Below are 18,093 nucleotides of genomic sequence, written 5' to 3' on the forward strand. Positions count from 1 at the left end.
TTATTTAAGTTCAATACAAAAGTAAAGATTAAAGCATCAAACCCAAAATTATACACATCGACTGTCATTAACCCTTGTAGCTTTCACTGCTTCTTAAGATTATTATTATACTATTATTTTCAAAAGTATTTATATTTTACACCCAAAAGCATTAAACCCATATATGGATGCTTCGCTTATGCAATATTTACTTAAACTCCATTGATACATTCATTAAATCTGTATCACTGCCATGCACAGTTCTGTAAAGAAATTTCAATCTACACTTTCACTCTTGAAAAGTAATTAGATAATAAGCAAAATAACAGAGAGTTGGGATGGGGCAATCAATTAATGCTTTTCACTTTTCCGCACTCGACTATAACAACGTAACACAAAAATCCACTGTATTCCTACTGACTGTCTTCTCTATAATAAAGGACCGGTTTCCTCCGGAAAGAGTGCATCATTTTCCTCAGTAGGTCCTGGAACCTCCTACGAGCAAGACACTCCAAACGAACAAGAGCAAAGTCAAAGCTTTACATCCAATAGCACAGATTTGGCAGTAGGACTTTCCACTACTGTTTACATGTGACGTAGCACTGTAGTGTCTGACACGAACACCCTATAGGCATAGTTGTCAACCTCTGACATCCAAAATTAGGTAGAAAGCAAAGTGCAAATAAGGAGAAAGTCTCAAATTGGGAAGAGTTTTAACTACTGTTGCAGTATTAATTTAGAACATCGAAAGAAAAAGAGTATGCCGATTAAAGTAAAAAAGAACATGTATAATTATAGCGGACACCATTATTTGCAGACTGAAGTAAACCACAGTTGTTGTGTCTTTCAGCTTTTCCCAGTTAGGGGTCGCCACAGCAGAACTCCGGACCGCTAATGATTGGCAGTAGGTTTTTACGTGTCAAGTTGCCAGCCCTGACGCACAACCTTCAACGAACCACAGTAAAAATCAAGTTTTAGGAGGGATTGTCAATGCTAATATCCAAATCGCAGCAGTGCCTATGCATCTTTGAACCTATCCCTGACCCTGACAGCTATATTAATACAGTCCAGGAGAATCCAAAGTCAGTCCAGGTTGAGTCTTTCTTTTCTTTTTTGGCTTCTAATGATTAATTATATAGGTAAGAAGCAGCATCTGTATTATGCTTCATATTATTTTTCTGCTAGCTTCTACACATTCAAACTGTGACCCCATCTGACATCACTTGTCTTATACTGAGCATGTATGCGCAAAAAACCTAGGCATGTAGGCATGGAGTGGGTGGCGGCTAATGTGATGTTTATACTGCCATAAGGTGAATGAGATTTATAATGCTATTGTTTTATATTGAATCAAAGAAGAAAGGGTGAGTATGCAGATCTGCTCTTGTTTTTAGACAGGAGCCAATTAATGTAATTAAACCAGAGTAATGTTATGCATCATTCACTGGAGTGTTGTAGCGCAGTAATCAGTCAGTCGTCAATACTAAAAACAAATTGTGGCACAAAACCTGGACTTCACACGTGTCCAGTTTTGAATTAAATTTGTAACTGGACAATTTGTTAGAAAACTGGACAGTCTGGTCAAAAACTGGACAGTTGGCAACCCTAATAACCACATAGTTAGGAATTCCGATTATGGCTCCTAGTGCAGTCATCTGCGAACTTCATTAGCCAAAGACCTTCTGTGTTAGCCTGTACTTCTAAGAAGTAGATACCAAACAGGAGAGGACCCAGGACTGAAACCTGTGGTACTCCACTTGTCACTGGTCTGATGTTGGATTTAGAGTCTGTTACTTTCATAGTGTGGGTTCTGTCAGTGAGCCAGTTGGCAACCCATCTTGTGACATAGGGATTTATACCTAATTTAGTGAGTTTATCTTTAATTCCAGAGTGGAGGATAGTGTTGAAAGCCTTGGCTACATCAAGATAGGCTGTGTGAACCATCTTACCCTCATCTACAGCTTTGGTGACTGCTTCAAAGAAGTCTATCAGGTTTAGGAGATATGATCTGCCTTTTACAAACCACAACTGGGTGGGGTCCAGAGTTTGGAGGTTACCAATGTCATTGTGTATAAGTTCCATGATGATACGTTCCATAGACTTGCAGACCAGGCTCGTCAGGCTAATGGGGCGGTAGTTCCCAGGGTCTGTGGCGGCTCCCCCTTTGTGGAGTGGGATAACCGTCGCTGTGCACCATTCAGTAGGCACAAAGCCTGAGGTGAGGCTATGATTGAACATGGTACTTAGGTGGGGTGCCAGTTCATTCTCTGTTGTTCATGTAGGACGCAGCCTGGGATGTTGTCAGGTCCTGTGAATGCTGTGTTCTTGGCTTTGGAGAGTGTGTTTTTTACCTGTGGAACCATGATTACAGGAACTTTGCATTCTTCCGGTGTAGAGATGGGCCCTTTAGGGAGTGAGAGAGGGGTAAAGTTAGCACTGAACCTATCTGCCAGGATGTTGGCAATATCAGTTGTTTCTGTATATTTACTGCCATTGTGCTGTAACTCAGAGCAGGTCTGAGTGTTGCCATTGAGATTCTTGACATAGCTATAGAATGCTTTGTGGTTGTCTTTAGAATCAGTGCCGATTTTGTTTTCGTAACTAGCTTTGGTGGATTTTATGAGGGATCTCAGCTTTTTACTGAGGCTGACCAGGGAGTTCCTCCAATCATGGGATTTTACTCTTTTTTGCAACAGTTTCTTTCTTCTGTTGTAGAGTTTGTTTATGGCAGGGGGACCACCAGATGGCTTCCTTTTGTTGGAAGATAGCATCTTGGTTCTGTTAGGGATCCATGCACTCATGTAAGTTCTTATAAAGTGCATTTGTGTAGGATTCAGCAGTCGTATCTCTATAGTCCATCTGCATGGGTGTCGTGAAGTTTGCCAATTCTGTCTTAAGAAGTGTGAAGTTGGCTTTGAAGAAATTTTTTACGGTGGTTTCCCTAATGGGGGTGGGGTGGGGGAGGGATGTGGATGTCTAGGGTGATTAGCTTGTGGTCGGATCTGACCAACAAGGAATTGACCTCTGGTGTAGAACACCAGTTGCCCATGTTGGTAATGACCAGGTCTAGGATATTGCTGCCCCTGGTGGGGGTGTGGATAAGTTGATACGAGGCATTGAAATTTATGAATTCCAGAAAACGTTGAGCAAAAGGGTTGTGTTGTAGAACGTGTGAATATACTAATTTGGTTAGCTTGAATTTCTACCAAACTCTGTCTTTCCTCCATAGAGTAGCCTCTGATGTTTTTTCTTAAGACTTTCCCCAGTAATCTCCACTTTCCTCACTATTTTGTAATTTAATACAAGCCTCCACATATCATTACTCCCACAGATCCTCTTCTAATTTAAACATAGTTTCCTTTCAATGAGATTCAGAGCTATTTCTTTGGAGGTAATAGCTCCTACTTCGATCCCATAACTTCCCTGTATCTAACAATCCATCCACCCATCCATAAACTTTACAAAATCTCCTTAGGAGTTGCTCTTCCTGTTTATGTTTGTGGATCTGGACCCTGCAGTCACATCTGTCCTATGAATTACTACATTCCAGTCACTAGCTATCAATGTAATTCCTTGGTGAACATCTAGCACTTACACAGCATCTTCCTAAACTCATCTCTATGTGTCCTTGTCGGGGTGCATACATTCCCCATTGTAATACTATTGCTATCCCAATATCCCATTAACAGTATTAATCTTCCCAGCTATCTGCTTTAATCTCATAAATTTCTAAAACGTCTCCCAAGTTCACTAGCATCATAATCTCTTCTTTTCCTGATGTGGTATGCTTTTGAGTAAAATTCTTAGATTTGGATGGTCTTCATTAAGTCTTCTTTTTCCTGTTTGTCTAGGTGGGCCTTCCGAATCATTATAAGATTGTTTTTGCCAGTTTTACATAGTCTTCTGTTTTAGCTCTCCTTGTCCCATCAATGAGGCCACTCACTTTCCATGTTAGTAACTTAATAACCATTTGAATAATAAGGTGTTATTTCCAGCACTTCTTGTAATTTCTCTACTTTCCTTAGTTCACTCCAAATTGCAACTTGTTTTCACATCCCTGTGTCATATCTTCATGACTGCTCTACTTTTATACTGAACATTGCAATAAAATATTCAGTAATTAGAACTATATGCACAACCTATCCCTGCTCATCCCCCATTCTTACTTCCTCTATCATCATTTGAACCACTGCTTATCTCAGGCACCTATTTTTGTCCCCTGGTGGTCCTCCTTATCGTCCATGTGTTATATGCCTCTTCCACCCCCCCCAATGTTCACATACCACTTTGTATTTTACTTGTACCCACTTCCCCTTTTGCCTTACTAGTCCCATCCCAGACAAGCTGCCTTTCACATTAATATTCCAAGAGTGTCACTGTCTCTGTGTTTGTTCCATCTCTGAATGTCTCTTAAGATTTCCCTTCCTTGTGCCCTCTCTCTACAACACACATGGGTGCCTTCACAGGTACTTGTCATTTCCTCTGTTGGGGTACTGCCTGTGCTGGGACATTTTGTTTCTCTTTATCAGCTGTTGGTAAACTTTCATTTTTGCTGCTTTGGACGCTGAGTACTACCGTGCCAGATGTAATTTGTATATTGCCTCCTCCTTAAATGTCGAATAACAGACTACAAAAAGTTTTCCCCTCCCCTTTTTCAACCTCCTTTTGCCCAGGTTAAACCCCATTGCATGCATCGTCACCCTATGGTTTTAGTTGAGTACATTAATGCATTCTTAGCATACAGCATGTGCTTATTTGTGCAATAAACAACTTTCTTTAATTCACAGTCATTAATATAATAATATGGTATAAAATCATATTCTAGTCTATTTCAAATACTGACATTGTCCTTGCAGAGGAAAGTGAACCCCCTCCATGGCTCTCCTTCTCCATTTCATTTATTATGAAATTAGCCTGTCAGGGATGACCCAATAAATCACAAAGTTCAATCATACACTGGTCTTTCATATGACTTTCAATAACTTTGCCTAGGGAAATGGCAGGAGGAACCAACCAGAAAAGTTCACCAATCCAACAAAATAGCGTACAAAACTTTTAATGACCGCTTTCATCAAAAGACTTCATCAGAATACATTCATTCAAAAAACAATGCTCTTAAATACATATTAAAGGACCAATTAACAATGTAGTAAACAATTAATTGACTAATTAAAAAAATTTTTAAAGTCACAATCCTATTTCTTAAAAAAGAAAGACAAATCACTATGCTTATTGATGGATAATTTACGATACTTTAAGAAACATTTCACATTTATTGTTTCATTCAGACCGGGAGGCTTGTCTGATGATAACTTAATCTGCCATAATGTCTCTCTTTGTTCCAAGTAATTTTTAAAATCTCCAACCCTCATATCTTGTTTACAAACTTCTAACACAGAAAAAACAAATTTCTTAAAACTGGAACAAACATTAGAATGTTTAAATAATGCATTGTTCTGATCTTCACTTTTTATACTATATAGATGTTCCTTAATACGTGTCACCAACCTTCTAGTGGTCATTCCCACATAAAAAGCCGGACAGGAAGTGCACAATGCAATGTAAACTACACCTTTGGTATTACAGGTAATATATCCAGGTACCTCCAAGGTTCTATCTATCGTGGCAACAGAAATAAAAGAACCCGTAGAAATATATCTACAAATTTTGCATTTGTAACAACAAAACATACCTTTCTTAGTGGTGGTAAACTGGTTAGTAGATGAACTATTACACTCAAGTAACTTTTTAATGTTATAGTTGTTCCAAAATACAAAATTTGTTTTTTTGCCGGTTACCTGAACAATATCAGAGTTCCCCTGAATAACCCTCCAGTTTTTTTCTAGGGTAGATTTAATACGGTTGCTGTCAGCACTAATTTCTAGTGAACAAACCAAGCCAAAATCAGTTGTACTTGGACCAGAATTATGATAAACCATATTGTTGTTTGATTTATTTAAAATAGCTGGATAGTGAGTTAAATGTTTATCAAAAATTTAATTTCCACTGTCTATTAATAAAGACTCCTCATATTCTCTATGTAAAAATAGCAAAGCTATAAAAATAAACTCTTGTATTAAGTCCTCTTTCTTACTTGTCATACGGCTGGCTCTGATGTACTGGCCTCTGGGTATATTTTTAATAATATGTTTTGGGTGACTACTTCGATAATGTAGGTAACCATTTGTAAAAGTGTGTTTACGAAAAATCTTACTGTGAAATCTGTTTTCAGCATAGTCCCACCAAAAACAAATATCTAAAAAGCTAACTACCAGTCCACTGTTACCCTTAGTAAATTTTAAATAGCTAGACAAAGAATTTATCTCAGTAACAAAATCTTCCACTGTACGGTCATTACCTTCAACAATAAAAATTAAATCATCAATGAACCTGCAGTAAAATTCAATGTGGAATTTTTTATTTAAGATGGGAATACATTCAAGTTTCCACCATGCCATAACTACGTTAGCATATGCAGGGGCAGCCGGAGAACCCATAGCTACCCCTCTAATTTGTTTGTAGTATTGGTTTTTAAACAAGAAGAAATTGTTTTCTAAAACAATCTCTAATAGCCTACAAATTGTAGATATTGCACTGATAGAAAAAACATCTCTTTTTACCAAATAACTACGAACAGCTTCCACACCTTCATCATGTGGGATGCAGGTGTATAATGATACAACATCTAACGTAAAAATGATGTGTTTTTTTGGGTTAAAAATCCCACTATCATGAAAATTCCTCAGCTTCTCCAAAAAATGCCAGGAATCCCTAACATAAGATGGATTGTCAGTTAAAAGTGGCCCCAACGTAGCGTCTAACACTAATGAAATTCCCTCAGTGATGGAGTGTGGTGCAGAAACTATTGGTCGAAAAGGAGGATTGACTAACTGTTTATGTGTTTTAGGGATTCCAAAAATGACCCCTATTTTGGGGTACTCAACTACACAAAAATTGTATAGTTCAACATTGATATCACCTGACATTAAAGCTTCGTAAAGATGGTAATTAATAAAACAAAATGATCTGTGAATATCAAATAAAGTCACTTCTTTATACTCGTTTATGTTCTCCAAAATATGTAACATATTAACATTATATGTTTCCTGTTCCATAATAACAATGTTTGAACCCTTGTCACTTTTCATAAACCTGTATTGCCCTGTTAAACTTTTAAGATTTTCTAACGCTTTCCTCTCTGTAATAGTTAAATTGTCTTGTGAACCACATCTAGTGTTAAACAACTTGCCAACATCAGCAATACATAGTTCCTCAAATACCTTTATGGTGTGATGTAACCTTGGGGTATAACATGAAGGCTTAATTAACCCCCTGTTGGTACGTGGTAAATCATGCATTAAATAAGTTAAATTTAACTTTCTGGTGTATTTTTTAATGTCCACAACTGTTCTGCTGTAACTTGCTCTATTATATGGTACAAATTTCAAACCAAATTTTAAGACATTCAACTCAGTATCACTAAAAGAGTGATTAGTTAAATTTAACACCCCAAAACAATCTAAAGGTTCCACTAAATTTCGTCCTCCGACGAGTTGGACCCCAAAAAAGTCCGACTACGAGTTAACACTGTAGTTTTATTATTACTACCCTGGTACTTTTTGTTGGGGAAAAACTCTTTACTTGCAGTGGTAGATCTATTATTACTGTTTTTTTCTTTACTTTTGTTACCAGAACACTCCACAACACAGGGGTCAAGTCGCTCAGATTCCAGTGCGTCACTAACCTGGCCATTATCTAATGATACCTAATGATAAGGTTTTGTTACTGAGATAAATTCTTTGTCTAGCTAGTTAAAATTTACTAAGGGTAACAGTGGACTGGTAGTTAGCTTTTTAGATATTTGTTTTTGGTGGGACTATGCTGAAAACAGATTTCACAGTAAGATTTTTCGTAAACACACTTTTACAAATGGTTACCTACATTATCGAAGTAGTCACCCAAAACATATTATTAAAAATATACCCAGAGGCCAGTACATCAGAGCCAGCCGTATGACAAGTAAGAAAGAGGACTTAATACAAGAGTTTATTTTTATAGCTTCGCTATTTTTACATAGAGGATACGAGGAGTCTTTATTAATAGACAGTGGAAATGAAATTTTTGATAAACATTTAACTCACTATCCAGCTATTTTAAATAAATCAAACAACAATATGGTTTATCATAATTCTGGTCCAAGTACAACTGATTTTGGCTTGGTTTGTTCACTAGAAATGAGTGCTGACAGCAACCGTATTAAATCTACCCTAGAAAAAAACTGGAGGGTTATTCAGGGGAACTCTGATATTGTTCAGGTAACCGGCAAAAAAACACATTTTGTATTTCGGAACAACTATAACATTAAAAAGTTACTTGAGTGTAATAGTTCATCTACTAACCAATTTACCACCACTAAGAAAGGTATGTTTTGTTGTTACAAATGCAAAATTTGTAGATATATTTCTATGGGTTCTTTTATTTCTGTTGCCACGATAGATAGAACCTTGGAGGTACCTGGATATATTACCTGTAATACCGAAGGTGTAGTTTATATTGCATTGTGCACTTCCTGTCCGGCTTTTTATGTGGGAATGACCACTAGAAGGTTGGTGACACGTATTAAGGAACATCTATATAGTATAAAAAGTGAAGATCAGAACAATGCATTATTTAAACATTCTAATGTTTGTTCCAGTTTTAAGAAATTTGTTTTTTCTGTGTTAGAAGTTTGTAAACAAGATATGAGGGTTGGAGATTTTAAAAATTACTTGGAACAAAGAGAGACATTATGGCAGATTAAGTTATCATCAGACAAGCCTCCCGGTCTGAATGAAACAATAAATGTGAAATGTTTCTTAAAGTATCGTAAATTATCCATCAATAAGCATAGTGATTTGTCTTACTTTTTTAAGAAATAGGATTGTGACTTTAAAAATTTTTTTAATTAGTCAATTAATTGTTTACTACATTGTTAATTGGTCCTTTAATATGTATTTAAGAGCATTGGTTTTTTGAATGAATGTATTCTGATGAAGTATTTTGATGAAAGCGGTCATTAAAAGTTTTGTACGCTATTTTGTTGGATTGGTGAACTTTTCTGGTTGGTTCCTCCTGCCATTTCTCTTTTTTATTTGTTTTTTGGCTATTTCTCTTTTTAAATTTGCCTAGGGACTGGCCTCTATCACTCATTTCTCCTGAACTTATTGCTATCTGTCCTCCTCCTCTGACATCACCTCCAGCCCTTGTCAGTCTTCCACATTTAAATGTTCACCTACTCTTCTACAATTCTGCTCCATTTCTTTCTGGTGATCTAACATCTTCCTCTTAAAAATGGGGAAGGGCTTAAGTGGCCATCTTCAGTGGTGGCATTTTTGCTTCCCATGTCCAAGTTGCCTCCATCCTCAGATCTTTCTTGCTATTTGTCCATTCTGTATTTCTGAAGAACTCGTCGTGCAGATTCTAGGTTCAATAACTTCAGAACACGAGGAAAGAAAATGTGCATTGTGGCAGGACGCAAAAGTTTGAATGTCAAGTTAAGATTCCTGCCCTAATTGAAGTACAAGGTAAAGTTGTCTCTCTGTAACCTCATGCCCAAAAAAACAAACAGTCATGATCGATAAACACTCTTTGGTCCCCTACTGTTAAACTTTTCCCCAAATTCCACAGTAAGCTTAGCAGCTCTTCTTTCCACTGATAGTTTTGGATTTCAGCTACTACCAGTCTTGGAAAAATTCAACACATGCTTTGCCACTGAATGAACTCTCTGTTAACACATTTTCCAAGGCTAAATCAGTCCACTTGCTCAGGAGATCGATCACATACTGTTTACAGTCTCTTGCCTCCAGTCCTTCTATCACATTTATTATTTTCAAGTTCTTATGTCTTTCATGATCCTCCATTTCCTAATTTTTTAATTTTATTTCTTCATGGACTGCCTAGAGTTCACTTATCCTGAATCTCATATCCTTCTCCATCAGGGTTTATATCTCATCCACCTGTTTTGAAAGGGCTGGTTTAACTTCCTCAAATCTTTTATCTGATTTTTTTATATAGTCTATAAGACAGTCACTTATTTTGAGGACCTTGGCATGCATTCCATCCATTTCTGACTGACAACAGTCATTTTTTTTATCTGTCTGCTGTCATGCATTCATTTTCATTTTCTTTTCACTAACGAAGCATTCTGGTGTTGTTCCCACCTCCCCTTCTTACCCCTAGTACTTGCTTTATTCTTTTTTGCAGAGAGATACTGTTTCCTGATGACTTAAAGGGGCTTATGGATGAGGTTATCACGAAGAGCTTTATGTCAAGTTTACTTTTTGAACTTCTTGGGAGGGAGAGGGCATTTTCTTGCTATCAGTTAGGTGTGCAGCATACCAGAAGTCCCAATACATTTTCCTTTTGCTCATCCAAACATGTGTTTCTATTTTTATCTCTTGTCCATATAAGAGAATGCATGACTATTTACATTTACTTAATGTGTTACTTTCATGTCCATTTAAGTCTGAGAATGTCTTTATAGTTTGCTTATCTATGCTTGTATGACTTTTTATATTTTTAAAACAAATATATACAAAAAACATATTCAGGTTAATGTTTTGGCTTAATCATTTACATCCCACCTATATTAATATTAAGACAAGTATTCAATCACATTTAAAGTCATGATACTTGATTACTAAAGCAATTTTGAGAGTAAATGGAACTTGTCTGTAGTATGCTATTACAATCTCCCATACTTTACGAGTTTCACAGCTTACCTGAGTGAGTGTCAAATATATACGGTCTGTAAGGGGAGTGATAACCAAACGTCCATTCAAGCCCATGTATTCATATCCATAAGCAAATGTACCAGTACACTGTCGAACATAAAGCTCATCTGGTTCTCGATCCCAGTAAAAACGAAGCTGGCTTTCCCATTCAAATTCACGGGCATCCATAATGCTTCAAAAAAGAATGATGAAAAGGGTCAGCTTTAGAGAAACAGATCACATTTCAAATTATGCAGTACTTTTTTAGACCTCAGTTCAGCTGTCAAAGATATTCACAAGTTACTTTGAGCCTTAAAATTAAAGCATGCATTCTGACCTACTTCTTAAAATAGTTGTATATACATTAAGTGTGAGGCAAAAACATTAAAATGCTTCAACAACAGGAGGCCTACCTATTAAGAAAGCCATACAAAGCCCTTCACATTTTGACATGGATAAAATCATTAGTAAAGTACAGGTGTGTAAGTTGAACTGTACAGGTTCAAATTATCATTGTTGCAGTAGCCCTAGGTACATGGGTTATATCCTGCTAAGCATATAAATCCTGCCAGCTTCCAAAGCATCAGGCCTTGTCTTATGTGCCCAAACTTTCAAGCAGCTTGAGTTGCATTGAGAAAAAGACTAGTTTAGGCACAAAGCTCTTTAGAGTTTTCCTGCCAGCAGAGAGAGGGTGGCTGACCCCAAAAAAGCCAATGCTACGAACAACAACAAAAATAAATGTCCACACCCTGGCATAAAAAACATAGCAAAAAAGAAAGTGGAATGGAGGGATGGAACAGCTACTGCAGCAGTGATCATTTGAACATCTACTGTTATGGTAAGTTCAACTTGCACAACTGTACAATGTTTGTCATACTGCTCACTGATGCACTAGCCTTAGCTATATATGTAGACTACAATAGCTAACTACATTTGGTATGTAGAAGGAAAAGAGTCCAGGAGTCCCTGGAGAATTGTTCTATCAAAGCTTGATCTGGACCTAGAGAAGGAATCAAGCTTGTGGTGTTTTGTAAAAGTATGTACAGAGGACCAAGTAGCAGTTTCTAGAATATTTCAAGAATCCAAACCTGTCCAAAAAGCCAGAGATAAAGACAATGCCCTGGTAGAGTGGGCCTTGACCCTGCTTGAAATTTGTTATGGTGAGTATAACAAAAGCTAATAGCCTTAGACAGCCATTTAGAAATAGTCTGCTTTTACACAAGTTGTTTTCTGCTTACTTTCACAAGAAATGAACTACTGATCTGAAGATCTAAAAGATTTAGTTCTAACAATCCTTTCTTCTTCATTTCTAGGTTCAGGAAAGAATAGTCAGATGTACAGTTTGGCTTAAAGTAAACTCAGATACTACTTTAAGCATAAAAGAATGATTACTTCTCAAAGAATCCCTGTCCATATGGAAAATGAGATAGGTTTGACACACCATAAGAGCTTGCAACTCACCCTTCTTGCAGAGGTCAGAGCAATAAGTAAAATTGTTTGCCATGTTAATAACTTCAAATCAGCCAGCTTAGCTAATTTAAATCAATCAAGTGTTGGCTTCTCTAACACAAAATTTAAATCCCAAGGAGGAGCCCTTGGTTTTCTTGGGGGCATCTTATGCAAATCCCTTTCAAGAGTGTTTTGACATGAGGCTGCATTGAAAGAGGAGAATCCATGGGCAAACATGCTCAATTAGCCAATAAAAGAACCTTGACAGAGGAATAAGAAAGATCATAGGATAGTAATTCACACACACACATTATAAAACTAGAGAACAACTATCCTGAATGGGTGCTGGATACGATGTTGGCACCAACTAGAGAACCTCTTCCATTTACTGCATGATTTTCTAGTACCAGACTTTCTTGCTTCCATTACTACCCATTGCAAGTCCTCAGAAAAAAAGTATCTAAAAGGAATTAAAAACCTTTCATCCAGGCAGCCATTTGAAGATGATTGATGTAGAGGTATAGCAAACACCCCTGTTCTTATGTGAGTAGATTCAGTATGTGAAGAAGCTTGTGGTAAATGCTCCTATTTCCAACAGAAGGGGAAACCACAGTTGCATGGTCAAGAATTGAATCACCACAATGATCATGGGGAACCTGTACTGAATCTTCAGAAGTACCCTGGAAAGGAATATAAGAACATTGCTGTCCAAAGAAAAGAAAAGGCATCTGTCTTCCTGGCTTCTTGCATGGAGTCATAGAAAATAATTTTGCCAGTTGATTGTTCAGAGAGGAGGCAAACAGATAAGCATGAGGAACTCTCCACAGATGGATCAAATCTTGGAAGACCCCCCCGATCTAGTTTCCATTCAAGAGGGGCTGCCCAGGTCTTGCTCAGCTTGTCTGCTGAACAGTTTTGCTCTGATGCAATGTAGAAGGCCTATAGACTGAGACTGTGCTATGAAGCTATATCCCAAGCTAACACGGCTAGTCTGCAAAGGGGATACAACCTGGTTCTTCATTGTTTGCTGATGTACCACATTACTGTGGTATTGTCAATAACATTTGATGATGTCCCAGGGACCAAGGATGGCTCAAGATAGTTGTGTCTTGATCACGGCAAGTATCTCCTTGATGTTTATGTGCTTGCATCTGTCCCTGGTGTCCAGCACACACTACACTTTTATCATTCCTGAAACTGTTCCCCAAGCAAAGTCCAAAGCATCTGTGGTGACTGACTGCTTTGAAGCAGGGAGGGAGAAGGGAAGATCTGAATTTAACAAAACCACCAAAAGATTTCTACTCTAACAAACCCTAGCACTGTGATTTCAAAAATAAATACAGGATGTTGATGCTGGGACCAAAGAGATTTCAGATACCACTCCATCCTTCTCATGTGAAGTCTTGCTAGCTTTATCAAGAAAATCAAAGATGCCATGAGACCAACAATCCTGATTTATTCCCTTGAAGTAACCAAATTCTGAGAGGAAAACCTTATAAATAAATCTAAATAAAGATCTAGTTCTTCCTGTGGAAGAAAATATCTTTGAACTGAGGTGTCTAGTTGACATCCCAGGCATACAATCCTGTGTGAGGCAGTCAAGAAAGACTCATGAATGTTCTTTTGGAATCCCAGTTTGTATAAGACATCTCTCGCTCAAGAGAGAGAGAGAGAGATACCTGACACTTTGAAAAAGACTCTGCAAAGATACGCAAGTCATCTAAATGTGGAAAAATGTGTGTGCCCTCTGTCCTGCAATGAGTTATAACTAGAGCTAGACACTTCAAGAACACTCTTGGTGTAGTGGATAGTGTAAAGGGTAAAGCACAGAAAGTACAGTTGTATAAAATTTTATCATAAATGTCCTTCTCTTCACTGTTGCAGTATTCTTCACCTTAGAGATCTCCTGTCAAGGATAGCCTAACATCCGGTCAGTATACCAAAGCCTTTAGATCATGTATGCATTGTATGTCACACGTATGATCCCCACGCAGAATGTATGAACATATTTACCCAGTGAATTTTCCCATTAGGGAACAGCTTGCATAGGACAAAATGATGCCATGCACGTCCAAAGAGAGAAAATGCAGATAGAAAAGGGGAACCCTCAGTCAGGAGGGTAGTCAAATCAAACCCCCCAAAAAGTGGGGATGGAGAGAGGGGTTGAATACTGCAACAGTGAAGATAAGGACATCTATTGCTATGGTAAGATTTTACACAACTGTACTAAGTTTTTCTATATCACTTTTGCAGTATTCTTCACCTTAGGGAGGGTACAAAAGCTCAAGAAAAGGAATGGCAGGTGGAAGGCTGGGAAGAGCCCTAAATAAACCCATGCAGGATGGGATTAGCAAAACCTTCTCTGGCCCTAGAGACTATATCCAATTTATAATGCTTAGAAACAGTATGCACTGAAGACCAAGTGGCAGCTTCAAGGATGGAATTGGTGTCCAAACCCTTGAAGAAATCACCAGAAGAGGCAACAGCCCTAGTAGAGTGAGCACTACTTAAAGTAGGCAAACACTTGCCATGAAAAGAATAACAAAGGAAAATGGCCTTAGATATCTGGGAGGAGATGGTTTGCTTAGAAATAGCCACATCTAATGTCCTGGGATGAAAGGAAACAAAAAGTTATTCAATCTTAAGAATGGCCTTAGTTTTATTCAAATAATACCGAGCAGTCTGTGCAAATCCAAAGTATGCAGGAGACTTTCACTAGCAGACTGAAGAGAAAGAAAAAAGGAAGAGAGTTACAATGGCTAATTCAAGGACAAAGCATTAAAAACCTTGGAGATAAAGAATAATTAGCACAAACACCCTGTCCCTGTGAAAAACAGAAAAGGAGGAATGGTCATAAGGGCATGAAGCTCAGAAACCTTCCAAGCAGAAGTAAGAGCAAGCAATGAGACAGTCTTCTAGGTATAGTGTTGCAGAGAAGCTGAAACTGCAAGATCAAAAGGAGCCTGATTCAATTTTTCCAAAACAAAATTAAGGTCCCAAGGAGGAAGAGGAATAGGCTTCCTTGGGGGCCTAAGATGCAGGGCACTTTTACAAAACTGTTTGACCTCAAAATGAGAATTCAAAAGAGGATTCAAGGGCAGACAGGTAGAAATAGCTGATAATGGGCCATAACAGAAGCATAGGCCAAGCAAGGGTGGAGCAACTCACACAAATAAGAGAAAACCAGAGGGCCCCCACTGAAAAGGGTCCTGACTATGAGCATGACACCAGAGAGAATATCTTTTCCATTTCAACAAAAAAGATTTTCTTGTTGCAGGTTTCCTTGCCTCCTTTAAAATCCTGAGCACATCCTCAGAAAAGAGGTGCCTAAAAGGGATCAAACCCTATCATCCAATTTGGGAAATGGGTGATCAACAGGAATAAAATTAGCAACTCAGAATTTTACAAATAAATATGGGATTACAAAGCATGTGTTATATTTGTGAGACATGCCAGAAAAAGAAAATCTGGAAATACTGGACTTTTTTTACTTTTTTAAACTTGTAAGGGACTATAAAGCATATATCCTACTTCATGCCATTAGTATTTGGAAGAACTTTTTGGGGGGGATAGTTAGGGGGATAGTTAAAAGTAAGTAAAATAATTTGTTTTTCTTAATAGTAGCCTTTTTATAATGCATGATATAATTTGCGTGCTATAAAGTTTTTTCAGTTATTTTTGAGTGTAATATAGATACTAAAGTAAACAGGTACCACTGATAGTTTTTCCTTCTATTTTCTTTCTCCTTGTTATTTTTAAGAAATATAGGAATTGCAATGTAAAAAAAGAAGAAAACTCAGGTCAAAAGAGCAAGATACAAGAAAAACTGATGTGTTTTTTTTCATTCTTGCAAAGAGAAATGACTGGATTAAGACCCTTGGCTTGATCTAGTAACAAGTTTTAGGAGAAAGTAAATAAATATTGTATTGCAAATAAATAAGTGCTTGTAGAAGCAACTCTGTATCTGGTTCTCATATCTCCATGGAGACAGTCTGATAAAGAACAATTAAAACAATATACATATTTCTTTCAATAGATAGGAGACTGTTTCCTGAAGTCATTCAAGTATCTTCCCAATATGGGAGAGTAATAAAGATAAGAGAAAACCAAACAACACTTAGTAAAAATGCAGGGTGTACCACATGTCTTAGCATGCATAACCTTCCTTTTAAGTTATCCCAAGTATGCAAGGGTTCACTACATAATCTCAAAATTTTGAAATATTGAATTTCAAAATCTCGAGACTATGTAGCCAAAACCCCTAAATACTGAAAGACCAGAAGCATGAAATTCAAAATACCAAACGTACAACACACATACAGCGCACACATACACACAACTTCCTTCCACAATCAAACATATCATCCTACACTACAGATAAGCAGGGGGTGGCAAGTCCCCCAGCACCTCCCATGTGGGGGGCTGTGCCCTCCCACACACCCTACTTAAATATACTAACCCCAAGATCGCACAGACACATAAGGGAAACTCACACCCACACATTTTACAGTCCCTCACACACACACACATCACAGTCACAACACACACTGACACATGCTAAAGCCCCTAGCCAACCCACATACACACAGATACTTACCTGAACTTCCACCTATCCATCAACAAACTGCAACACCAGAAGCGCTACTTCAATATCTCCAAACATCAGGATTTTGAATTTCACTCTTCTGGTCTTTCGGTATTTAGGGGTTTCGGCTACATAGTCTCGAGATTTTGAAATTCGATATTTCAAAATTTTGAGATTATGTAGTGAACCCGTATGTGAGTGTGGCTATTAGTTTTGTGAAAATTTTCTTATTGGGAGGGTAAAACTTCAATATTTGAATATGTACATAGTTTTCTGTGATAATATTAAGTTAATAGGTTTTAGGGGTGTATTGGGGGTGTTTTTGACAGCTTTCAATAAAGCAAAAGGTTCTGAAAGATGTCACATAGGCTAAAATGGATATGACAAGAAACAACTGTATGAAAGAACAACTTGTCAAACATTAGTGTATGCAAGTAACACAAAACCTGGAACTAAACACTTAACAAAAAAGTATTACACATAAAAGGTGGGAATAATAACATTTTAACATAATAACGCTTTCTATACTATCTTTAAATGTAAGGCTCTCACAGATATATACAAAAAACAAAGAGGAGAGAACTATATTAAAAATGTAGAGTGCAAATATCTGGGCTACAGGAGACACCTTTGGAAAGAACTGAACATATGACTTTGATAAAGAAAGGCCTTCAGGACAGTTATTCAGGGGAATACCAGGGAGAAATGAAAAGTGAAGTACTTACATTCATTGCAACAGGAGCTCCAATAGTGATATTAGAGGATAAAAAAAGATAATAATGAAAGATTTGCAGCACTAAGGGGCTCCTGACAAAGGATGAGGACTACACTGGCATGTATTTATAGTCTACCTAAAACTGCTATAATGCAGTTTAAGAAAATTCTGCGAGAAATAATCAGCTTTCAGCAGGAAATATTATTTATAGGTAGAGACTGAAATTTGATTTGCAGCAGTGAAGATGTATCTGGGGGCCCCAGAAGGGAACATATAACAAAGGAGGGCAGATTTCTGAAGACATTTATGAAAATACTTGGAATCGAAAAAGTGAATTTAGTAGTTGGAGTTCTGACTGAATTGACATATTATTTCCTAAGCTAAAATAACTGGTCTAGAGTAGACAGAACATACATTTCACTGGAACACATCCAGTTAATTAACATTTTGTTACGCATCCATTAACTATACCAGATCACGCACTAATAATAACTAAAATAAAAATGCAGGGTAATGAAATACAAATGCGACACTGTCACTTCTCCACCTATCTGTTGAAAAGAGAGGAATTTAAGGAATGGGTAATAGATATAAATTTCTTCTGAAAATATAGC

At 37.4% G+C, this 18,093-nt stretch overlaps 1 protein-coding gene across 1 annotated transcript in view; it reads right to left on the reverse strand.

The window, feature by feature from the left end:
- Positions 1-18,093, reverse strand: part of DNAH10 (dynein axonemal heavy chain 10) — a 5,879,077-nt gene that overhangs the window by 3,042,679 nt on the left and 2,818,305 nt on the right. Inside the window, exon 33 of the mRNA XM_044069759.1 lies at positions 10,740-10,923. Coding sequence (XP_043925694.1) covers positions 10,740-10,923 — 184 coding nt within the window. The remainder of the gene's footprint in view (positions 1-10,739; positions 10,924-18,093) is intronic.

This window comes from Protopterus annectens, chromosome 4.part0 (genome assembly GCF_019279795.1).
Source record: "Protopterus annectens isolate FY-2018-M chromosome 4.part0, PAN1.0, whole genome shotgun sequence".
In the NCBI taxonomy this organism is placed as follows: domain Eukaryota; kingdom Metazoa; phylum Chordata; order Ceratodontiformes; family Protopteridae; genus Protopterus; species Protopterus annectens.